We start from the raw sequence: 25,184 nt of genomic DNA on the forward strand, positions 1-25,184 counted from the left end.
CAGTGCTTCCCTTTGGACACAGCTGCATGGCTGGCACACCTTCCCTGGGGGCACAGGGCTCTCACCCCTTCCCTGGGGGCACAGGGCTCTCCCTCCTCCGCGCCCCTCCCTCGGAGCCCGCTGGCAGATGCCGCAGGGATATGAAACCGCCTGGTAGACGGTGGTAAAATATCCCGCCGAAACGTAATTTCCCTTCCTGCAACAAAATCAGTGAAGGGGAAATCCTTCGCTATCTGCGCCAGGCTTAAAAAAAAAAAAAAAAGAAAAAAAAAAAAGAAAGAAAAAAAAGGCTGTTGTTGGCAGGGCCCTCCAGCACGGCGGGGCCGGGGCCGCGGGGCCGTTGCCCTCCCCGGGCCCCGAGCGGCGGCCGCGGGGCGCGCCCGGCGCACTCGGCGCATGGAGGAGCCGGCGGGGGACGCGATGGCGGCGGCGCTGCGGGCGGCCAAGCGGGCGCTGCGGGGGGAGCTGCGGCAGCGCCTGCGGGCGCTCGGCCCCGCCGAGAAGCAGCGCCAGTCCCGCCTGCTCGGGCTCAAGGTGGGTGCGGACGCGGCCCCCAGAGCAGCGCCCGGCACGGCGCGGGGAGCGCGGCCGGGACTTTCCAGGCCCCGCCTGCAGACCGAAACCGTGACTCAGGGCGCCCGGCGGCTCCTCGGGCCCTGCCGCCGAGCGGGGGGTGGGCTCCGCCTCGGAGCCTGCCCCTCGTCCCTCCTCGGCACTGCCGGGGACCGGGGCTGGTGGCGCCGCTGTGTCAGGGACTGCCGGGAGCAGCGCCCGGTCACCGGGCTGGGGGGATGTGGGGACACACACGGCGTGGACTGCTGGGGACACTTCACTCACGGGATTGTGGGGCCCAGCACGTGTGGGGTGGTGGGGACACATCACCCATGGGATTGTGGGGCACAGCACGTGTGGGGTGGTGGGGACGCATCACCCACGGGATCGTGGGGCACATCACCTTTGGGGTGGTGGGGACACTTCACTCACGGGATTGTGGGGCCCAGCACGTGTGGGGTGGTGGGGACACATCACCCACGGGATTGTGGAGCACATCACCCACGGGGTGGTGGGGACACATGACCCGTGGGTGTTGGGAACACCGGGGGCAGACTGCCACGCACCCCAAGTGGGGCACCTCGGGGGTGGTGGTGGTGGGTGTTTATCTCAGACGTTTCACATCACTTCACGTGGCTGCATGGCCAGCTCTGGCCGCACACACAGAAAAACTCAGCGACTGCCTGATTTGGCCTCTTGTTTTATGCGCTGTCATCTCCCCTCTGTATCTTACAACGGTGTTTCTTCCATGCAATTTTATTTCTAATATAATTTTTACACTTTAAAAGATATCAAGCTGGGTTTGCCTAACTGGTATCCTACCACAGCGTGATGTGGGTATGTACTTTTGAAATGTCCTGTTTGTGTTTGGATTACACAGTTTTTATAGAGATGTATTTTATCATTTTAATAAACACGATAAAATTTTATTTTGCAGTCACTGCATGTAATAGAGCACAGTCCTCATTTTTTTTGCAGCACCAGTGGGTACTTCTGGATGATCTACATTTATATGGTTATTTTCCTGCCAGAGGATCTCAAATCATTTTATAGACTTCATTTACTACTAATGTGTAGCCACTTCATGAGTGGGATGTGGCAGCACAGAAACTTTAGGTTGTAGGAAGTTTAACTGGAACTCACATAACCTTTTTTTTCATAGAGAATACTTTTTGTAAGTATGTATATATGACACGTCCTATGGTCATGATAATGCATTTTAGTAGTTACACATCCTAGACTTAAATCTCTCAATTTTTAGCAAATAGTGTCATACATCCTCTTCAGAAATGCAGAGTCCTCAGCCAACTTTGTAAGCACCTAGCCCATGTAGTACTGAATTTTTAGGAGCTCTCAGCCTTTGTCTAACTGCTGCTGATAAATACAGCAACAGAGCACTCATTTCTGTTAGTGAGAGGACACTGGAAGATACAGCTTTTGTTTTGCTTAAAAGAAGCCATCAGGAAGTAGGACATAAATTGATGTTATCCTGCCGTTTTAATAATCTGACACAAATTGAAAATCCTGAGCTTGCATGAGACAGAGTGGCATTGTGCAAGGGGCAGACAGTAGAGTCAGCTTCCTTACAGGGGGGTAATAAACCAGGCATGGAGAAGTTTTTGAGAAGGCTGAGAAAATATCTGGAATGATCTAAGGCCAAAAATGTAGCTCTGTAACATATATCAGTGCTTGCAGCTAATAAAAGTGAGCAGGTTATTTTATAACACCTGAGTAATATTTTTAGTAGTAAAATCTCATTTCAAAATAGTCCTTATATTCCAAATGAAATAGCTTCACAGGCAGACCTAGTCACCAGTATTTAATTAGCTCCTGGATTATTATTCTTTTTTAATGTTTATGTTCATGATTAAAGTCGTGCTGTTTGCATACTCTGATTCTTCAAAAATTTCCATCAGCTAGTGAACAAAGGGCAGTACTACCTGTGAAGTGTGGAAATTTTTTCACTCTTCTCAGAAACTGCTCCGAGTCATAGTAGGAGCATATTCACAGTTCTGAGAACATCTGAAATTCTGTCTTCCTGCTCACATGTGGGTTTACATCTTCAACCTCATTTTTTTTCCTCTCTACAGCCTAATCAATGTGTTGCTGGCTATGTCAGAGCAGATGGGACCTGTGTGGTGCCCACAGCACACAGCCCCCCTCTGAAAGAGAGTTCGGGGTCTCAGTTTCTCTCTTCACCAAACTCATGAGAAGTTTCAGCTCTGGAGGCCCTCAACAGTGTGAATCACAGCCATTTGCTGGAGTCTGAAGTTTCACTAAATAGTCCAGTTTTTCAAACAAAAGCTGCCATGGAAATTCTGTTCTTTAAGAGCTTAATCCCTTGGTTGGAAAAATCCACGTGTTGGGCTGGGCAGGTACAAAAAGAAGTAAAATATGGGTTTGAATTGTTAAGTATGGCCAAGGAACAACACATCACTGTAATTTGGTCTGAAGTGTGTATTTTTTTTTCCCCTTGAAAAATTATATTTATCTTCTGACTGATTCACCTGGGCTTTTAAGTGCTCTGTTGGAAAGAAAGAAAGAAAAAAAGGTAGTGAGAACCATGTCTTGACTCTGATACGGGCATTTATATCTCAAAACAAGGCCAGGGCAAAGGCTAAAGCTCAGATCAAGTTACCCTGGAGTTATGCAAACACAGAGCACAGGATTTGCTGCTCTCTGTTCTGTAGATGCTAGAGAGTTTCTCAATTGTCTGATGTTTTTGACAGATTTTTGAAAGTGTGTAGAATAAGAATAAATCACATTTAAATGAAAAAGGACACATTTGTATTTGTTTTGTCCAAATGTAAGTAACAAAATATATAAGGTACTAAAGGACAAGAAGACAAGCTTTTAAAAGCCTCTTTTCAAATTTTAATGTGGAATTCAGTCTGGAATGGGCAGAGACATAGTGAGGTATGTGTCTGCTAACACTTTTTCACCATATAAGCGTTTTTTATTTTCCCTCCTCTATTCAGTCTTTTATAAGCCCAGCACAATCTCCTGAAAAGCAAAAAATGGCAAGGCCATCTTTCCTTCAAGCTCTGAAAAATGTGCAGTAATAAGATCACCCATTAGAAGCAGGTGATGTTTAAAGTCATATATCTAAACTTGCTAGAGGGAAGACATTGAGGTTAACAAAAGAAAGAGGGGCCAGGTCTTGGAAGACTTTGTGCTCTGCAGTCATCTGCTCTGATGCTAATTTTCTTTTGAGTTATTATCATTGATGTGCTTCTTATTCTACCTAGGCCTGGATGAGAGATGGGCACGTAAAAAGGATGGAAGAAAAGGAATGCTAAAACCTCTCTTCTTGCATAAGCTGGCAGTTCTGACCCCCTGTATCTTTCTCCAGTGATGTTGGGCATTTGAGGATGTCTGTACCGTATGGCACAGATATTTAGGACATCAGGAGGTTGTCTCCAAAATTGTTTTTTGCTGGCCCAAACCTGTGTTACAGTGTTTTGTTCACTAGCTGCAAAAATCTGCCTATTTTGATTTTGCTAGTGGTAGAAATGTTGAAGCAGGAAATAAAGCCAGTTTATTCTGTTTATGATGCATCAAATTTTGTATCTCTACTCTTTTCAATTGATATTTTGCTCCAGTTTTGTGTTAAATTAAAGTAAGTTGGTCTTTTCAAGAACTTTTTATAAACTGATTGCATCAATTTCCCATGTAGGTGATTGGCCATCCCAAGTACCAAGAATCCAAAAGAATTGCAATCTTCCTGAGCATGCCAGATGAAGTCCAGACAGAAGAAATAATTAAGGACATTTTTAAGCAAGGCAAAGAGTGTTTCATCCCCCGTTACAAGCCTCAGAGCAATCACATGGACATGCTGAAGTTATCATCAGCTGAAGACATTTCTTCACTTGCTTTGACATCCTGGAATATTCTTCAGCCCGGTGATGATGACAGTACAAGAGAGGAAGCTCTTGCTGGAGGTGAGTATTTTCTTCCTGCATTGTGGAGTTTTTGAGCAGGAGCAGGAGCCTGGAGGCCAGTAGGAAATACTCTGATAGCAAAAGTGAAATGTTACACTTTGATTTTATACATTGTAGAGAGATGCTCCTTTCTCTTGCCCATTTTTCTCTACCCTGTGCCACCCCTGTGACATGCCAGCAGGGCAGGGACAAGACTGCACTAATCCAGCTGAAAGAAAACTCAGCCCTCCAGATAAATCATCTTCCTCTGATTCATGGACATCCTCAACACAGTCTCAGCAAGCATAACATGGAGGCTTATAAAGGAGACAGGGGCTTGCTGGGGGCTGCCACTGAAAGTCACGGGGTTCACAGGTTTAGGATTCACTCTGAGAACTTTAGTTTGTGCTGCCTGAAAGTTTGGGGACTTTTCAGGTGATGCCTGAAGACTGACATAAGAATTTTCTGAAATCTTTGATCCTGCCAATAGTATTGCATGGATGAAGCACAGTGCTGATATGGAGCCTGCCCATGTAGAACAGCTCTCTGGGATGAGACCTTAGGCTTAAAATAAAAGGAGTTTCTCATAGGCATAGATAAATATTGCAAAGTCTTTTCCATCATTATTCTCTCACATTTTTATTTTGATCTTATAATGCTGTCTCAGATACTGAATTCTTCATAGGGTTGAAAAGTTACAAGTTCATTTAGATCAAACTTGCGTTATGTGTGTTTTAATCCCCAAATAACCTCTCTTTCTTAATGTAAAATTCCCCAACTCCTAAAAATCCGTAAACAAACTTACTTTTTCTGTGTTTGCATTCATTATTTTCATTCTTTTTGTAAACACTTTAATATCTTCCTGAAACATCTACAGAAACGTTTAATCCTACTAATGGAAAACTCATGTTGAACTTGTGCTTGAAGCCTGAGTCTGGGAAAATCTTCTCTAGATGGAAATTCTCCGTGCAGGCAGCTTCCACCCCTCACAGACTTACCAGCTTTTAATGCTTGATAAAGGAACATAACATTTCTGTGACTCTGTTTGATTGAACTTGGATTTGTATGTGCTTTGAGATGCCAATGTACTTTCCTAGAACACTTCACTGTGTTTGTTTCATTTTTATTTTCAATCATTACCTCTTTCCTAATTCAGAATCCTTTTTGTGTCTACATTTTAGCTAGCAAGGGATTTCACTGCTTCATACAGTGCTTCATACATCTTTTTTACATTTCATATTTAGCACAGTTACTTGTTTTCCTGAGTTTTGTCAGTAAATTGTGTATATTGGTGGGATTTAAGAGCTTTTGAAGGTAACTGAGCTTAGTTCAGGCACTCAGGACAAGCTTTTGTACTACTGATGAGCTGCTGTTAATTAAATTCAACAAGTCTGTTGCAGAGATCACAGAGTAAACACACAGTTTTGGATATGATATGAGTGAGGACTTGTGGGTGTAGAGTGCACTGAGATGTACCTGGGTACCAGCCAGTGAAGGTGGAGGAAGGCAGGAACACGTTTTGGTACCTGGCTAGTTCTGGACCTGCTTCTTTCTTCTCTGCACCAGAGAATGGTTATGGGCAGACAGCAATGCCAAAAGAGCTACTGCAGTCTACAGAGAGATGCCAAGAGACCAGTTGTAAAAACTGGTGCACGTCCATATCAGACTTGTTCTGCCTAAAACTCAATTTTAGTCTGTTTGTACAGTTTGTACAGTGGAATAACGCCATTTGGATTGGAAGTCAGTCCTTGGAGAGTGTTTGTAGATTAGAGAGAAAAAGTGTAGGGTTTTTACACAGTTGCATATTCAGACACACACTCCTAATTTGTCCACACAGAAACACACGCTTCATCTCAATATGTCTTTAAATTCCTTTTGCTGGAGTGGGTTTCTTTTTGTGTCAGTTATTATCTTTTTGAACTTTGTTACATTTGCAGGAATGCAAATTGCCTTGCTGCTACATCCATCCTCTATTGTTGGAATTATGCATGGGTGACACATTTATCTCAGCGATGATATCAAATAGGGTGGTGATCTGAGGCATTTACAGTGTTATAAGGAGATAACATGGTGTTACATTAGTAATGTTTCCATTGCTGGCATAAGTTGCTATGTAATTTCCAAGAAATACCCTGCAGGTACAGAAATAAGTCATGTCATTTCTGAGTGTATTCATTTTGCATGGCAAAAAGCTTAAATTCACACTGCCCTTAAAACTTCAGGCGTGGTTACTGTGGAGAATAACTCAAATATAAGACTAGGTATAATTTTAGCATGGAGTTTCCCGGTCTTTTGTGGCAGCCACAGGCAGTGTTGAATAGACACGAACGGCTCCTTTTGGAGATGATCCTTCTTCTGTTGGACCAGGGTTTACCTGTTTTCATCTTGGCAGTACAACGTGTTGGCATAGAGATCACTGCAGTTTTGTAGCACAAAGCCTGTGATCTTCTCTACTATTTGTGGGTGACTAATTGGCATATGAAAAGGTGCTTTCTTTAGGCTAAATGGACACCATAACAGAAAGAACAAAGGTGAAAGAAGTTCACATATTTTTGGAATAGGGCTGTGTGTAGGTGCATGGCTTGGTTAATTTCCAGGTATACCTGCTGAAAGACTTAAACAACTTCAGGAGTATGCCAGAAGTACATTTTCTTCATAGGTACCAATTCTCATTTGTATCCTTGCCCATCAGGAGTAGGAATGTGCACTGGTATCGGGTTTTGCCCAAGGTAATACTGCTGATGAAAGTTCAGGCAGGTTGCAGTACTTGTTTACAGAAGTGTAGATACCTTGCACAACTTTGGAAGGAGTAGATCAGATAAAACCATGCCCCCTGTTTGCCTTTTATCACTACTCCTACAGAAATTTCAAGAACACTTCCCCAGCAGCTCCAGTTTCAGTGTGGTTTAGGGAGGTGGTGTGAGTCATCGAGCTGGACATGGGCTTCCTCATTTGTAATGTTATTTATTATTACTTAAACCTGCTCTGAGAACTATGGGTGAAAAGCTAAGCTAACTCCTCTGAAAAAGAGATTATTCTTACTGGGACACAAAAAATAAAAAAAGATTGGGTTGAGTATCTCCATCTGGTAAAATTCTTAGAGATGGCTTTTTTGAAGGGAGGCAGGTAGCCAACTTTGGACTGGAAGGCTTGAACCTGAGCAAATATTGTGCTTAAATGTTTGTAACTAAATGAACTGCTCACTAGTAGTACAATAAATGATAGACAACTTTTCAAACGTTCACCCGGGTTATGGAGAGAGGGGGTTTGGCCTAGATATTTTTCTTGACCAAAAAATGAAGTGTTTTTTGAATCTATGGCTCTGAATCTGCTTACTCTAATGGATTGGGACGTGCTTTTCTAAGAAATGCAAGAAATGGGATTATGTGTACAAACTTAATTCAGTTTCTTAATCTCTTGTCAATTCTGCCCTGCTCTCAAAGTACATTTTACACTGGCCTTGTCCATCGCGTCTGGACTCATTCACAGATGAACCCAGATACAATGCCCTGGGCAATGATGCAGAAGATGAACACTACTGGCTATAAATGAATGCTGCTAACGAGTATCTGCTCAATCATTTTTTTTCTCTCAGCTCAGGTTATAAGCTGCATTATATGCCTCTTTACCGTGCATTATTCAAACCTTGGGTTGCAGATGGAGATCTACATTTCTGTATGGGCTCTTCATCAGTACAGTGTTCAGTGACTTAAAGATATTAAGTGGTATTTGCTGATGGAGAAGCAGCAGAGGCTCGGGATCCTGGTTCCAGCCTGAGTTGTGCAGAGGAGCTGCCGGCAGACTTGTCTCCACCTTGGACTAGACCTCCTTTTCCAAGCTTTAACTTCTCGGCCACCATAATGTCCCTTTCCATCTCTTTGCTCTTTGCTCGGCCTCTCTGAATCTCCTTCTCCTTCTCTGGCCTTTCTCACCATATTCTCCACTTCCTCCTGCTCTCACTCCCAGCCTCTGATTTCAGGGCCAGTGGGGCCAATGTAAATAGCTTGTCCCTGCCAAAAGGGAGGAGATCATGTGCTTTGTTTTCTTTCACTTGACTGCTTCCAGACATACAAGATTCTGCATCCCATTTTACTCATTTCCTTCCCCACTGTACTGGCTTCTTTCTCTTTTTCACTGGCTTAAAAAAATTTCTCTGTTTAATGGTACTTTTTGTACTAAACAGTACAAAAGGCATAGTTTGGTGATTGTTTCTTTTGGGCAGTGCATGATTAAATAAGCTGCTACCCTTTCTCCTCCTCTTGCTCCCTACCCCTCCTCTCCTGTGCCAGCACAGATGGCTCTGCAGCCACGGTAGGAGCTATACTGGGAAACTAATCTTGGTTAGAAGTAACCCAGCACCAATAGAAGTTTTTTCTTCTCTCTGACAGGGCCACCACACAGAGTTGGACTGATGCAACTAAAGGGCTGGTAGGAAGCTGATGATGAGGGGTTGTGTAAATAGGTGTTGTGCCAAAAAAAGTCTCAGTGAAACTTCAGTCATCATTTCCTTCCATGTTTCGGTTCCCAGTCTTGCCCCAGTCAGCAGAATTAGGAGAAACCACTGAAATGAAAGTCCTTGGAGTCCTGGCAGCTGGAGCAGGGCTGGCAGGAGGAGCTGAGCCTGCAGCTCCAGGTGCTCTGTCTTTGTTCCAATTCTGACTTAGGGAATTTTCCCTCCTTCTATTTTCAGGCTATTCCTGCCTCTCTGTGGTAAGCTGCGTCATCTTCCCGCTCTGATGCAGGGTGTTTTCCTCCTTTCCCCCACCTTGTTTTTGTTGGGAATTTTGTAACCCGGAGGAGTGGATCCGGTTTACCATGTGGCCAGATCAGTGCAACGTGTGTGGGGAGGGAATGATTAGCCAGGATGGAGGGAACGTCCCCTGTGGCACTGGCTCCCAGAGAGAGCTGTGGGGCCACCCTGGCAGCTGTGACTCCGTCAGTAGTACAGAGAAGATGGCCCCAGAACTCACCCTGACACATCTCTCCTGAGCCCATGCAAATGGCAGGTTTTCAAACATTTACAACACTGCATCAGCCCGGCTCAAATGGATTTGCACGGGCTAAAGCCACATCATCGTCACAGAGGGTACCAAGTTCTTGCCACAGGGCATGGAGCAACAGAGCTTTCCCCATCGTTGTTTTTTGCTGGCTTTATTCTTGGAAACCAGTGAACCATTTTGGCAGAAATAAAACAAACATAACCCCCCTGCCCACGCCTCAGTTTGGCATAAATACCTAAGATGGAAAATGTCAGCACTTGACAATATAGCATCTTATCGGTAATGGGGAATGCTGAATAATCTGCTACTACTCTACAACAGCATAATGTATTTTTGCTCCCAGAAAGGAATACATTAACTTAAGTTGTATTTTGTAATTAGTTTCGAGGCTTCTGGCATTTTCAGCACTGGAAGCTTTGGTAGCCTATTGATCATGGTATTTGTGTTCTACCTTGAAGATAATTAGCGAAATATTAACTAGATAATCCATGCTCTAAGAGTATATTTATTATTAATAATAAGGAAAGTTCCGACTTTGAAACAAAGTGAGGAAATGTTAACATATGTCTAGCAGCACCTTCTTGCAGCTTCATTTTCACATAACCTTTTGAATGTTGGCTTTTAAGGTTAGAGTAGTTTTATCTTTCTGCCCTTTTAACTTCCAGAACACTTTGAGACTTGCTGTAGCATAAATTACAACAACATGCTGGTAGCAGAAACAGACAGGGACAGCTCACCTGCTTGGTTGTACTTGGTTTATAGGGACTGTTTATGATGGGAAATGTGATCTTCTTGCAAGGAAAATGCTGGCTACCTCTAGGTTACAGTTCCAAACAACCTCAAGTACTTCAAAACTATTCCTGAGTGATCATTAACCCTATCCGAAACTTTGCCGTTGGGATTTGCCCTGCAGAAACATTTTTGTCTGAAGAAACTCTTTTTCACCTGTCTTTAAACTCCTGCTATTTATTCATACATTCAAAGAGTCTACATTTGCTGCCAGCACTGATGGCCTTGTGATGCCATTAGTATTCTTAGTTATTCCAAATTTTAGCACAGTTCTTCAGAAGTGTGACTGAAGTGGTGGCAATACAGTCTTAAGAGGAATAGGTTTAACTTAGAACTGCAGAATAAAATGTGATGTGAAAAAAAGATAATGGGTTGCCCCCTCCTCCCTCAAAAAATGCACCAGAAGTGAGAGGGCTTTGAAATATGAGGCACATTAGAGTTTAGAAATAAAAAACATTGTGAGGAGAAAATGCTGTGGCTTGAAGCACAGGGAGGGTCTAATACACTTCTTCAGCTGCATTAAATGTTGTGTAGCTGTCCATGAAGACATAATGGGACCATACAAAATTATGCTAATCGTTCTGAAAAAATATGTGTAGTAAATAATGCTCAGAGGTAACTGAATATTTAAATGAGCTCTGTACAGATTGGAATGTACCTGGAATAAGTGGGTATGTGAAAAGCAGAGATGTTAAATATAACTGCATAGGAACCCCCCCCCCCAAAAAATACCCCAAACAAGATTGTAAAGTGATTGAAGGTACTATTAGATTTTCTTTTCCTCTGGGAGACTTGATTAAAACTTACAGTACAAAATATGTCAAGGGATAGATTATAATTTAAAATCTTTTTACACTGGTCGTAAAAAAAGAAAACCTGAGAGCATGGCACGAAACAAAATTGAAAATCAAGGCTTAGCTCCTAATGTAATTTATTTTTTAATGAAATGATTTAAAGTTTGGAATGAACTTCTGTTTGGAGACAATGAGCCATAGTATTTTGATATGCATAAGGAGAACAAATTCAGTGCAAGTGAAGCATTAACATTCTGGTGATGAATCTTCTTGTGGAGAGAGGATGTTTCCCCTCACAGTGTGGGATCAGAGCACTGGACATTCAGTACAGCATCCTGTGTTTTACAGGAGTCAGGAGATCTTACAGCTTGTAGCTGTGTAGCAATAACTGAAATTTCTTCCTACCTTTGCAGCTGCAGTCCCCAGCTTATCCCCTTAAAAACAGGTTCTGGTTTCTCTTTCCAGCAGGCATTTGGAGCGTTCCTCTAAGCATCTAATTTTGCTTGTATTAAGCCCTTGGCTCTGCTGCCTTCTGACAGCTGTGAGTTGTACTGGTTAGTTAGTTGTAATGTGAAATATTATGTTCCTTATTATGTTAATATTATATTATGTTCCTGTGATGTGTGAAATATTATGTTCCTTGTATTCATTTTAAATTTACTGCTTTCAGTTCAAGTGATACTTCATTCTTCCATGATGAGAAATAAATAAGGATGTTTGATTTACTTTCTTTTTATTATTCATTGTTTAGTTACACCTGTAGTGTATCTATTATATTTTTTTGTCTATCAAACTTTGTCTGTTTTCTTATTCTCATATAGAAGTTTTTCTAGATCTGTAAGAGTTCCAGCCACTGGTCTTTCAACCTTTACAATCTCTCTGATGTTATTTTGGAAAAAAAGATGCCTGACAGAAAATTTTAAGCCCAGGTAAAGAAACACTGTGAAATACTTGTAGTGGCACTGGAGATGTTAATTATTCCTGTATATACCATAACACTGGGCAGATCTCTTGCTGGTTTCCACACAGATATCCCACAATGATGCATCATTACAAAAATGCCTGTTCCAGTATTAAAGATCCACTAAATAGTTTTCTATTCTTCTATCTGGCTTGTTCCTTAGCAGGTAGAGCTAGGAGAGTGCTCGCTTGGAAATAAAACGTTTCAGGTGATAGCAAGTTTCCCTCAGGGTTTTTCTGCATCCCTTTCTGCTTACAGTTGAAAGATGTGGGAGTCCATCCCAGTGCTGGGATTACTCTCTCCTGGAGCTTGTCTCAGCCCTTCCCCTAGTCTGCATCAGCTTCCAAAACTCTCTGAAACAGCTTAATAATCAACATTCAATTTACTAGGTGAAGGCAGACACTTTTAGCTGAGTTTCTCTCACTGCTTCTGTCCAGAAACATACTCACAAAGAGACTCTTTTTTTGATAGGCTTTTGAAAAAATGCTCTGAAATGCAAAAGTTCACTTATTTATGTGACATCACTTTGTAATGCTTTTTGGTGTCCTTATGTCCTGAATTTCCTTCGTATAGACTAAACCATTAACACTGTGTGGTTTAATTTTAATACCACCCATGCCAGGATATCCTGCAGTGAACCTGGAGAGCTGAGAGCTCTGGAGCCTTATGGCTTTTTGCTTTCATGAAGTTTATTAAGGCTTTAAAAGAGTTCTTTTCCTTTGAATCATCTTAAGCGTCATCCATACTTGCCTTCTTGCAGAAAACTCAGCAAAACAACTAAAAAGGTTAATTCTGCTGTAATCAGTTAAAGTTTGAAGAGAAGTGAAAGCCACATGAGCAAGGGCCTTGAATTCACTGCAAGTGACTCTCGAGGGCTTTGTTTCAAAGAGGGCTAATTTTGCTCCAGTGAGTGTGAACAGTAGCATTGTCCTTTTCTTCATACTGTTTCCTAGAGACAGGAGTCTTTAAAAGGCAGATAAGAGGTGAGATTCATTTCTGGAGTGTGGCAGGAGTCTGTACAACAACTCATACAGGGGAAATGCCAACGTGCAAGTTTCTTTGGCTGCGGTAATTAATCCAAAAAGACTTTTCTGTCTCCCTTTATTCTCATCTTCAGAAAGCAAGAGCCAGCACCAAGCTCATCTCAGTGTCTTTGTGCACATAATCTGGAGAACAGGAGAGGAAGCTTTTTCCTGCTGCTTCGCCTTTGTAGGGAATGTGGATTGAAGATGTGGTTTGATGAGACAGCTGAGCCCTACTCGCAGCTGGCTGGTGCCAGAAGGGATAGTCCTGCTGCCTTTTTCTTGTGCCCAACTCTGTGCTTCCTTGATCTTCTCAGCCTTGGTACCATCTCTGGTACTCTCTGCTGAGCAGATTCAGCTCATGAATCTGGCAGAAAATTGCAACTTTTTTTCTTTCTTTCTTTTTCCTAGGGTTGGTGTTCTGCCAGCTTAGTGGGCTATTAAATCAGGTCAGCACTTTTCCAGCTACAAAAGATTTATCTTTCTGGCACAGTTAATCCCTGCTGTCTTTGCTGAGGTCCAAAATACGCTGTCATTTCCCCCCTGTGTTGGGAAATTCTTGGACTGTCCGAGAGCCACTTGCTTTCAGGGAGCAGGAGCCTCATGCTGCTGTTTCATGGTGTAAGGATAGCTCTTGGTCTTCGTGTTTGGCATCACACTGAACTCAGTTCCTGCTTGTGCTGGCTGTTGTACATGTGAGATGGCAGTGAGTTTTTGGGAAGTAGTTGATGGCAAATTCCTGTCCAGGAGTGACAGGAAGCCCTTTGCCGGCAGGTGTCAGTATTCCATACATTTACTGTGGAGCAGTGGTGTCATTTCGGCTGTTTTCCTATAATTAAAATCTCATCCAGACATTGTACTCACACACACAGAATAACAAGAGCTTCAGCCTAATTTCCCCAAAAATTCAGGAGTTGAAGTGAGAGAGGTGAAGGATTCGAGGGATTGTCAGGTTTTTAAACTGTGCAAGCTTAAAAAGATAAAAGAAAATCTTGTGGCAGAAGCAGGATTTCTCAGTTATGATGTTAACATATTTGACAGTGACAGTGAAGGTGCCATCACCTCCAAACCAGCTGACTCTGCATATTCAATAAACCCTGCCTGCAAGAATGCCTGATGTTCCCATCGAGTGGTGTCACTCCTTACAGAATTCAGGTTTATGCACTGTCTTAGAAGTTAATGTCTTACCCGTTTATATTTCACAGGCAATTCTGCGTGTTTTACGATGGGCTGTCTGCTGAGTGAGTCAAAGGGTGTTGGAAATATTGATAGTGATGCATGAAGTATTGAAAAAAACCCTGAACGATTCACGTCTGTCATATTTAGACTTAAAAATGCCCAGACAGAAGCGTGCATAAGAGTGAAACAATGAGGTAGTGCACATGCACGTGTATCCAGTGGGAGTATTTAAATGAGCGCTCAGATAAACACTATGGGAAATATAGCTGACAAGATCTTAAAGAATTTCACATAAAAACCTGCAAAGATGCACAAAGATCCTTGTATTTTAGGCTGCAGCAATATACCCACATAAACAGTTCTCACATCAATGCCTTGTGAGTTTCTCTAAAGGAGCAGATTTGCAGTCAGTATTTGCTGATTTAACAAGATATGTTGATGCACTGTAAAGCAGCTCAAATGCCATTTGTCCTCTCTTTGGAATTGCTCCTTGGTACATCTTGTTTAAGAGTGTTTTTGTGGTTTAAAATCACAGGAGAACCCAGGTGCAAGCCTTGGAACTAAACATTTTTCATTGCCCATGTTTTCCCAATCAGACCATGCTCACATATCTGAGTATCAGGAGCAGATAAGTCATTTTTCCCAGACTGATAACTGAGCAGTCTTAAGCTATTTTTCCCTTTACTCTGAATTTGCAAAACCAGACATTTTTGTAGGTGGCATTGAGTGATCATGGTTTATTTACAGGGCTTATAGAGACTTGATGAATAATAGTGAAATAGAAAAGTACTTTTAAAATTTTATTGTAGGTAGGTATTTAGTAAATTCTGAAAATGAGACTCTAGACTCATCTTACTGTAAGTTAAACCTCAGGGGAAATGACTGTGATGGTTACAGCCTCACACAGCCTTTCCACATTGTGAAACCAGCTAGAAACACAAGTCTTAGCCTTAAACTGTATCTTCTCTGATGACACATTAAAGGATATTCATCTGTGGAGCAAGATAGGTTTGTTTGAGCAGGGCTGATGAACTACAGCTGATGCTGTGCAGTGCAGTTGACCTTTCAGTTGCATTGGCACTAAATTTGCCAGATTTCGGTTTAAATGAATTCAAAATATGAGGGTGTTTGCTTGAGCACAGCTCAGTAGCACAGGAGCTGATCAAGCGGCTTTATTAGAGTGTTTCTCAGGTTTAATAACGGGCGAGTGGCTGCCACTCGTTGTTTTAAGCCTGTATGACTGATGGCTATCATGTAGCTTCTCAGGGAGAAGTATAAATATTTTATTATGCTCCAGTTCAGCAGGGCAAGTGTGAACTGTGGAGACCAATGGAGACCAATGTTTCATGCTGACACAAAGCACTGACATGGATGAGTAGACAGATAAACGCTGAGTTGCTCAGTGCTTGTTTTGTAGATTCTGCTGATGGTTCTATTTTCTGTGAAATGTTTTATTGGAGTAATAACAGAAGCTGTGTCTGTCATGCTAGTGGACCAATTACCTGAGGCACCAGGATTGCAGAGGAGATACTGTGCTTGGCATCTGTATGGATGAAAAAGGTGGGTTATGGGCGTGTATGGATGTGGGCAAAATGTTCTTTAAAAGACAGAAGGAGACAAAACCTTCCAAGTGCCCACAATGCCCATACACAAATAATATTGGAAGTAAAAGCAATTACTCCTGGTCTTACCAACATTTCTCCCTGGAGGAGTTGAGGCCTGGAGGACCACATGGTGTGTCCCATAGCAGGAGACCATGGATGGAGCCTATAAGATTTGGATGTGATACTTTGATTTTTGATTCCTGTGCCTGGCTAGTGTGTACTGGGTAGAAGTGACCATTTCTCTGTCTCCTTCTAAAGCAATAGATGTCTGTGAGTAGTTAGAAAACAGCGAGTCCTGCTGAAGTGATGTGGTCCTGCACAATTAAAGGTGTTCACATAGTGGAAACACCTGGAGGAAAAGCTACTGGCTGTGGTTTAAAATGAGCTGGTTTTTAAAATCTAATATGAAACACAACTTTTAGTCCTGTTAGGTAACTGTTTGGGATCATAAGGAAGCTACAGAGTGAGCACTAGAGGAGAACTATAAGACAACAGTAAGGAGCTATAAGACAAAAGAACTGTTTTTTCTCAAACTCATGTCAGTAACTCAGGATATTTTTCATGTAGTTCCCAAGGTTGGTACAGAGGGGAGTCAGGGGGCAATGCTGATTTAGAGCAACTGAGGATCTGATTCTTCATGTTGTAACTTGGGTTTCCAAGGAGATGAGAATTCACACTGAGCTTCTGATATTATATCATGTAAGCAAATAAGAGTTATAGATTACGAGTCTCCTTTCTTTTTAAGGAATTGCATTTGCACTTTAGCAGACTGGCTGGGGCAAAGGCAACCAATGCAGCTGTTTATGTCTGCAGTCCTCTGTGTTACTGAATGTGCACATCATTGGTTTTGAAGGAATGACTTTTTTTCAAATGTTTATCAGTTGCAGCAAAGGGTAATGTTTTTTTCTCCTTGCTCATTTGATTGGGGTTATAACAGTATCTGTCTTCTCCAGGACTTTGTGGGCATGAGAACTTGTTTCCTCTAGAAGCAATCCCAACCCTTCAGGAACCACGTGCCTCAGTATGGTCTGGATTAGGCCTGTAGCAAACAGAGCTGGCATTTCCCTTTTTGACCTTATACCAAGAGACATGTAAGAGCAGATACGCTGTACTTGAAACCAAGGGCAGGTTTTTTCCAAAGGGCAGAAGACTTTTTATCTGGAAGGAAATAGTAAGTGTTAGCAACCTCAGCAGCGGTGCTGGGGGCACCCGGGGTGTTCTAGGGAGAAGCCATAAAGGGGAAAGGATTTGTTTTGCTGCAGTATAAGTGAAATATTTACTTTCGTAGAGTTGTTTCGCCCAGATCTGATGATTAACCCAGACCACAGTGTTAGGTATGGTGTAAATACAGAACAAGATGATGATCTGTGCCCTATAGAGTATGTGTTGAAAGCAAACACCTACCCAAAAGGCCTAACTATGCTCCTGGCAGTAATTAGTTACAGTAATGACTCTGTCAATAATTAGAACTTTCTGAGTTATTCCAATTCATTGGCTCATACCCTGCATGTCACCAAGACTGATACTTGGTATTAAGATCAAGTGATTGAGTTAGTTTTTTTCTCTGTGCCAGGGTAGCAGATACAGAGGCAGCAGATGGTTATTGCACCCTTTCCATTCTGAAAAGTAAAGTTTTCCCGCAAAAGGGTTTCTTTTTTTAATCTATTGTAGTCTTTGCTAGATCAGAAAAGGACCAAAGTAAGCTTTCATTCTTTGTAAATGAACAGCTCTCAGATATTTTTCAGGGTTGTGCACAGACTGATCTGACATTGTTTATGGTGTGCATAGCAACATTAACACTCATTTCCCTTAAACAGAAAGCTTTTCTTGTTCTGGTTCTTCTGGTGCTGCATCTTGTGTAATTATTTACGTCCAAGCAAAGCAGGGCGAGGCCCTGACGACCATGGCAGAGTGAGGTGTGTGTGCAACAAAACTAACCACTGAAAACTCCTTCTTCCCTGAGGTACCAGGCTGGGAGGATCAAGCCATCCTTGCTGCTGTGAGGAGCAGCAACAGTGGCACACAGAGCTGATCGCTGTTGACCTCTTGTAGGCTTGAGCTCAGGCAGTGTCTGCGTTGTGAGCATGGTTTTTATGAGCACATTGCCATTACAGGCACACAGGAGTTGCTGCAGCTCGGCCTCTGCCTCATCCTCTGTCAGTGCTTTTGAGGAGAGAATCAAAAGAGTCCTAGCTCCCACTTTGATGGGTCCCAGGCACTGTGCTGTGTCCACAAAGCAAGTGGCAGCAAGGGATGAGAAGGTGGGATGACGAAGTATTTCAGTTTCATCTTCCATTAGGACTGTCAAGCTGTGCAGGGGGAGATGAGTGACCCCACACAGCAGGTGGCAGTGGGCTGGTGGAGCCCCTTTGAACCTGGGAAGAGAGAGGCCATGCAGGCTGCTCCTTCAGAGGGCAGAACAAGTCCCCAGCAGTCTTTACATGACCTGTATCTGTGCAGTTTGACAGACTCTTCTATAATTAACCATTGTCAAGAACACTTCTGAAAATGCTGGCTGGCATTTCAAATGGGAACATCAGATTAGGGAGAAGGGAGGTAATGAGGTGCAAGGAGAAAATCCTTCCCTAGGGAACAAATCAAACCTGATATCATCATGAAAGGTAATGAGAAATGCACTGCCAAACTGGGGAGGTTTACTGTGGATGCCTAGAGGAAACGAAACTGTGTATTCCTATTTAAAACACCGAGAGGGGATGCTGATGTTTTGGTCTGCTGGTTAAGTCAGGGGACGTGCAGTTTGCACACCTGCCTCTTGCGTGTAGTTTTGCCACATGTTTCCTGAGTCCTTGGGCAAATCATTTCACTTCTATGTAACATAAGGTATGTCTACACTGATGTAAGCAAGTCAGTGCAAACAGAGTGTGCCTTACAGCCCCATGACAAGTTCGGAAGCTATGGCAGCATCTACACCGCTAAATAACACAGGGCTAAGTGGCACAGATGAGTCCTGTCCACATTACACAGAACTTGGCCTCTCTTCTTTTTTGATCTCACATGATACCTCTGGGGCCCTAAGGCAATAATGTTTTGTTTTAATCTTTTCTGCAGTTTGTAGTATTTTAATACTACCAGACCTTATGGCAGAGCATCAGAGCAGGATTTTTGTAGCATCAGTTTGAGGATTTGTGTTGCATATTCTGGCATGTGGCAGGAAAATCTGTGTCTGCATCTGGAGGAGTAAAACCGGGTTTGTTGGTGTGGGAGAACTGCACAGTGTTGAAGGAAGCAGACCTGTACCCTTCTGTCTTTACTGCCTGTGGCAATCCTGTCCCCTGGAGCAGTCATGGGTGTCACCTGGGCTGGCAGTGCCAGACTGTGTGCTGACAATTAAAGTATTGACCACCTGTGATGCTGTAAATCAATTTGTTTTCTGGCTGTGCTGCATTTAGCAGTATAAGTGAAGCCTGTGTGGCCGTGTCAGCAGGTCTGTGTGCCCACATTGATACATAAGTCAGGGTATATTGTTTCATGCATGGTGCTCCACAGTTGAAGGACCTGTGGCCACTAGAGCTCATGTCATTGATACAGAGAGTATTAGGTGGTTGTCATCATAATTACTAACCTTACAGGTATACCTAGTAGCTTAAAGTGTGTAAGGAGCATGGATATTCTCTACATAGAAGCTGGAGCAAAACACTATTGCTTGAGACAGTGTTTTTCAGCCTTTAGCAATTTCCAAACCATATGCAAGTTTTCCAGGAGAAGCACAGATTACCTATAGCAAAACCCTCTTGACTGTGGATGTGCTTTCCTGGGCTCCTGGCATGTGGTCACAGGACCCTTGGGGATCCAAGAACCACCACAGACACATGGGAGACAGTGGACCTTACGAAGAGAGGGCCAGAAGTAGATGGTGAATGTGAGACTTCCTTAGTGTGTTTTAGGAGGCGCTAAAACCTGATGCGGTGTTTGATGCCCAAGTATCTGCTCTGTGTTCTCAGGGACAAGGATGCCATTTCACACAGCAGTCTGTGGGAGCAAGGGGAGTTGGATGTGAGGACAGAGCAAGCCTGCAGGGCATCCTGAGTGACACCCAGTAGTCCTCCTGCAGGCCTGGAAGAGCTTGGGAGCATGAGGACCCTGTGCCAAGAGGGTCAAGATGTTCTTACCCTCATCTGCCATCCTGTTGATGTACCCTCATTGCTGATAGAAATCTTATGTGTCTGCAATCTTGGTCTCATCTGTGTGTCACCTCTCTGCTCCTCCCCCGCACTGCCACAGCCACAACAAGAGGTTTTATTGCTCCCCAAGTTATGTGGCCCGGAAGCATTTACTACATGCAGCTCTATGCCATTCATTCTAGATCCTGATGCAGGACTTGGGGCCAATGCTGCTTGGGCTTGGGCCTTGGGCTTGGGCTTGTCCTTGGGCTCGGGCTTGTCCTTGGGCTCCTTGCAGAGTTAGCTGTGTCATTTTTGTACCAACAGTCTTGCTTGGCATTTTACTTAATCTTGTGCAGTGTGAGTTGCATGGATGTCAGACAGCGTGTTGCGAGTCAGAGCAAGGCAGTCTCAGTATCTCAGTGCTCCAATAGGAGAAAAATATAAGGGTAACTATTACAGTATTTGCAGCATAATTTTTGATATTGAGATTTGCACAAGCTTGTTGGAGTTATTCAGCATAAAAGCCCCATGATTATAGAGGAGCCAACTCATTAGAAGAGCCTGTGTTTCTCCAGAGAACCCAGAAGAAAGCACAGTGCTTTAATGCATCTAAATTTGCTGGAGGGTGTCTGGTGCTATCAGTTAAACTCCATAGAAAATATATTTCTTCCTTTCACTGGTTTTGCAATTTCCCTCTTCCCTTAGTATTTGCTGTGACTTGTCTTCTTGCAGTCTGGAACACAAATGTAAGGAGAAGTGGCACCTTTTTACTGTGCAGATTTCCCCCCAGTGTCCTTTCTTCCTGCCACCAGCAGTGACTGCAACTGTTTCCTTCTTTTTGTCATGAGAGGCACTTGGAGTGAAAACAGCTAAAACAGATCATAAGGCAGAGTGTGTTTCATTCTGTGCATCCTCAGTGTTTGGTACTTACTGGTTTCTGGGCCACCTGAATACCTACACAGGGCTGATGTGAGGCAGATTATGGAGAGGGTAAGTAAGAGTAGGAGTAGGAGGAGTAGGAGTAACTTGGGGAGGATTTGACCTGCAGAATCTATTACTGGTCTTGCTAATGGGGAGATATCAGCTGGTTTCTAGGTCCTAGTCCATAGGCCTGACAACTGGCAAAGAGAAGTTTTTAACTTGCAAACTGAGGAGATGTGACATGGTGCGTCCAACATGATGTACAAGGTGATACCATGAAAATGGCATCTCTTTTCAGGGGATGCCAAACTTCTGCCTTTGGGCTTCTTTTTCTCTTTGCCATTTGGCATTTCACTCATTTTACTGCCCTGTGAGTCAAAAGTTGACTGCAGTGTGGTGAAATACTCAGATTCCTCTTTGTTTCTACCAGTATTATTCTGTGGTCTGGCCTTTGACTAATTCCGTCCTCTCACTCCTCTGACCTCCTTGTTTCTTGACTGTATGATGCTGGATTTGCAAGATGGATGTTCTCTAAGCATTTCATACTGTGTTGCCTTGCATATTTTATATCAATGTTCTAATTAAGTCATCAGTTCATGATGGATGAGTGTTCATGTCACTGGCTCTTCTTTGGACAATGAAGAGTGGAAGGAAATCTCAAGGAGCCTGGGAAGTCTGTGCAAAGGAGTTGGTCTTATGGGAACTGTTAACATGCTTTTCCAGGCTGAGTTTGGAGTTGATACATGATCTCAGATGGGATTCCCTGGCAACTGAAAATTTGCTCAGCTCTGGCTTTTCCAGTACATGCTCCCACACATCTCCTTGAATGGTGAGCATCATTCCTCAGCTAGATCTAGGGAGAGCAGCTCAGTCCAAAATAGCAGGAAAGTAGGTTTGGACATATAAAAAGCAGAAAAGTACCTCGGGTGAAAGAGCAGAAGCTGGTCACAGAAAAGCTGCTCAAGGCTAAGTACTGTTCCTCTAAGAAGGCAGAAGCAGTGGACTGAGACGCAGTATTTGCTTTCTTTCCAGACTCATGTCAGCTGTCTTTTAGTCTGTGCTGGCTTTCCACTCCCTGCCCTTCTCTCCTTAAGTGTCTGTCTGCTTCAGCAGCAAGAAATAAAAGACTTCCTTTGCATTGTGAAACTAGTAAGTGGGACGTTCCTGGGTTCAGCAGTCAGCACCAGGCCAGCCAAGCTCATTTGTTTAGGGGGTGTCCTTGCAGACTTCTCACACTGAGTGTACAAGCCTTGCATAAGTGATGGGGATGTGCACACTGGCAGCCTCCATGCCTGGTGGTCACTCATGGTTTCCTTTGCCTTGGCAGTGCTGTGAATCAGCTCCTGAAACCAGTGTGCAGCCCAGTGTAAATTGTAGCTCCCTGGCGTGCTGCTGATCAATTCAGAGGCTATGAACAAAGCAAGGTGATCAGCAGCTCATGCAGCTTGTTCCAATTTTTTAACTCATTTTGAGTTCCAATCAAGTGCAATCTCACAAGAATCTCGGGGAGCCCACACATCCCTCCAGAAGGAAGGATATTCAGGACAGGCAAACAGAATGTGTGTGTGTGCTGTGCTGGAACAACACTGAAAATTGCTGAAAGCCAAGGAATAACGTCCTTTGGGAGAAAAGGAACCTGACATCATGAAGAGACAAGCCTTCAAACCTTCATCTTGATACAAGAGAGCAAATACCCACTTTCAGAATGTATTGTGTTCAAGGCTCTTTGGATTTGGGAGGCTGAGAGAAGGTTCATGACATCTTACAGTGGTGTCAAGATGTCTTCTCTCTCTCCTATATGTCTTCTTTTCATTCTTTTTTCCTTTTCTACTTTTGTGTCTGATATTGAAATCGATTTGATTTTCTGATTCCTCCTGCATTTAATTTCCCTGAGTGCAGTCTCTGCCTGGATTGAGAGTCATAATCATTATTATTTGGAAGTGTGGGGTTAAAATGATAAAATAAATTTGTTAAAATGTAGGAGTTTTTTCTTCTAGCTTTTCAAGACCTAATTATTTTGCAGCTGATCTAGAATGAAATTGATAAGATGAAAATGTAAATTTACAGGGTTAGTATTCAAAGTATTTTTCATCTGATCAAAGAGAGGGAAGCATTTTGCAAAACACAAAGCTTGCATTTCTGCAAATGTCTGAAGTTATGTGGTTGTAGTCAAGCCATCAGGAAATCCACAGGGTACCCACTAATGTTTATTTCATTTTTCTACAGGAGGTCTTGACCTTATCTTCATGCCAGGCCTTGGGTTTGACAAAAAAGGCAACAGATTGGGAAGAGGGAAAGGATATTATGATACCTATCTTGAAAGATGTATGAAACATCCCAGTGGAAAGCCTTACACGATTGCCTTGGCTTTTAGAGAACAGATTTGTGAATCAGTGCCTGTGACAGAAAATGATGTTCCAATAGATGAAATCCTTTATGAAGACTGCTGAAAGTGTCTTGATACCAACCCACCTTCAGAGCAGCCAACCAAAGACATCAGATCTATCAATCATGGGGTTTTTAATTGTCATATATGACTTTGGGAACAATAAAATACACTATTTGTGTTTGAAAAAAAACCAAAAACCACTGTAAATGTGGTAATAGTAGTGAGGATTACATTGATTTGCTTCTAATTAGCAAATGTCTGGTGTGAATTCTTATTCTAGAATCTACAGAAACAAGAATGTATGACTCTTAATACATAAGGGACCATTTCTTTTTATCATATTGTTGAGGTACAAGCTTCATGATACTGAACAGTTTTATTATTCTAGTTTAAATGTTAAATGTCTACTAATGTCAGTTCTTGATCCATTCTGGAATTAGATACTTGTTATGGTAAAATTCTCAGTACTGAAATATTGTGTACATCCATGAGCAAAACAAGAAATTGCCAGATAAGTCCTAGAATAGGCTGAGAAAAAAATGATGATTGGAAAAAAGCCATAATTAATTTTGGTGTATACAATAATTTTGGCTGTTTACTTGGCTCCTTGCAGTTGTCTTAAAATAAGGGGAGTATCTGTTATTAAAAAAAGGCTTATGTCCATAACTTTGGTATATGATTATTTCTTTAGCTGAATACAAGATTGTAATGTAGTCTAAAATGTGGTCAATGAGTTCTCCCTCTGTAATGAAACAGCTCTTTTTTTTTTTTTGTAAGATAATATTCAAAATTACTTTAAGTTCTCTACTTTTGTACATGGGCGATTTATAATGTCCCAAAATACTGTGTGGACTTTGGGTGCTATGTTAAGTGATAAAGAGATGCTAAGAGTTGCAGAGAGCAGGTTTTATGGACCGAATAAATTTTTGGGTGGAAGGTTGGTTGTTCTCTGGTTCTCCAGACCATCATGGAAATCAGGAAGAAGATAGTGAGTTTTCTCTGCACACTGTCCTCGTAGCAATAGGACACAGTATTTCCAGTCAGGATCAATCAAGCTGTCAGAATTTTGTGTTCCTTCCTCAGTGCAATTTCACCTTTTCTATGCATGTTTAACTCTTCCCTCAATCAATAAATCAGTGCATTTATTTTCACCAGACTACTCTGTGTCATCATTAAAAAATCCATGAATTCTCAAGGACCAGCAGCAGAGCGGAATGACCTTAAGACTTTTTGTTTTTGTGAACAAAACCATGTTTATGGCACGTACAAACCTTTTCATCAGAATGCTCGTGTTCAATTTTATTTCCATTTTGCTAATACAGTAACTAATTAAACCCTCTTGCTCTGAGGTGAACATAAGCTTAGCAACTGAGGTCTCTCTGGCCTGTGTTCCCTGGTGCTCCTCCATCCTGTGTTAAGCAAGGTCCATCTGGCTGAAGATCCCTTCAGTGTTTGCCTGCTGGGAATCCCACCAGTGTGTACAGGAAAGCTGCAGCCTGAGCAAGGCAGCTGGTAGCAGCTTGCAAGATGGGCTGCTTAGTAAAATTATGGTGATCAGACTTGGGCTTGCATCCGTTCCTTGTCAAACTGTTTCACTCCACCAAATGAAAGGTGGGTTCACTGGTGCACAAAAGGTTGTGCAAGCACGAGGTGAGGTGACAGTGTTGGTGCTGGTGGATGCATTGGAGTGTCCTCCAGCTCCTTTCAGCTCTGAGTACTCCCAGCTGTGCTGCCTTACAGGAGACAGAGTCTTACCATTCCAGACCTCTGGGGAATAAATATAATGAGAAAATTGGACTTCCCCCCCCCCCAATCCCTGTCCTGGCAGTGTTTTAATCCCTTCTTCATTTCTAAACTTCTTTGTCATATGGAGAGGAGCAAAACAAAAATCTGGGGTGGGTTTTGCATGTGGCAGACCTGGTTTTGGGT

General features: G+C 42.7%; 1 protein-coding gene across 2 annotated transcripts; it reads left to right on the forward strand.

Annotated features, from left to right (window-relative positions):
- The first annotated feature begins 416 nt into the window (after positions 1-416).
- On the forward strand, positions 417-24,406 carry MTHFS (methenyltetrahydrofolate synthetase). 2 transcript variants are annotated; one of them, XM_027688520.1, is made up of 3 exons: positions 417-534; positions 4,229-4,493; positions 23,093-24,406. In XM_027688520.1, the coding sequence occupies exons 1-3, from the start codon at positions 421-423 to the stop codon at positions 23,314-23,316; spliced, it is 603 nt and encodes a 200-aa protein (XP_027544321.1). In that variant the 5' UTR covers positions 417-420; the 3' UTR covers positions 23,317-24,406. The 2 variants fall into 2 exon arrangements, with proteins under 2 accessions (XP_027544321.1, XP_027544322.1); XM_027688521.1 differs by lacking the exon at positions 417-534 and adding an exon at positions 1,364-1,389.
- The last annotated feature ends 778 nt before the right edge of the window (positions 24,407-25,184 follow it).

This window comes from Neopelma chrysocephalum, unplaced genomic scaffold, assembly GCF_003984885.1.
Source record: "Neopelma chrysocephalum unplaced genomic scaffold, ASM398488v2 Primary Assembly neopelma1_75, whole genome shotgun sequence".
In the NCBI taxonomy this organism is placed as follows: Eukaryota; Metazoa; Chordata; class Aves; order Passeriformes; family Pipridae; genus Neopelma; species Neopelma chrysocephalum.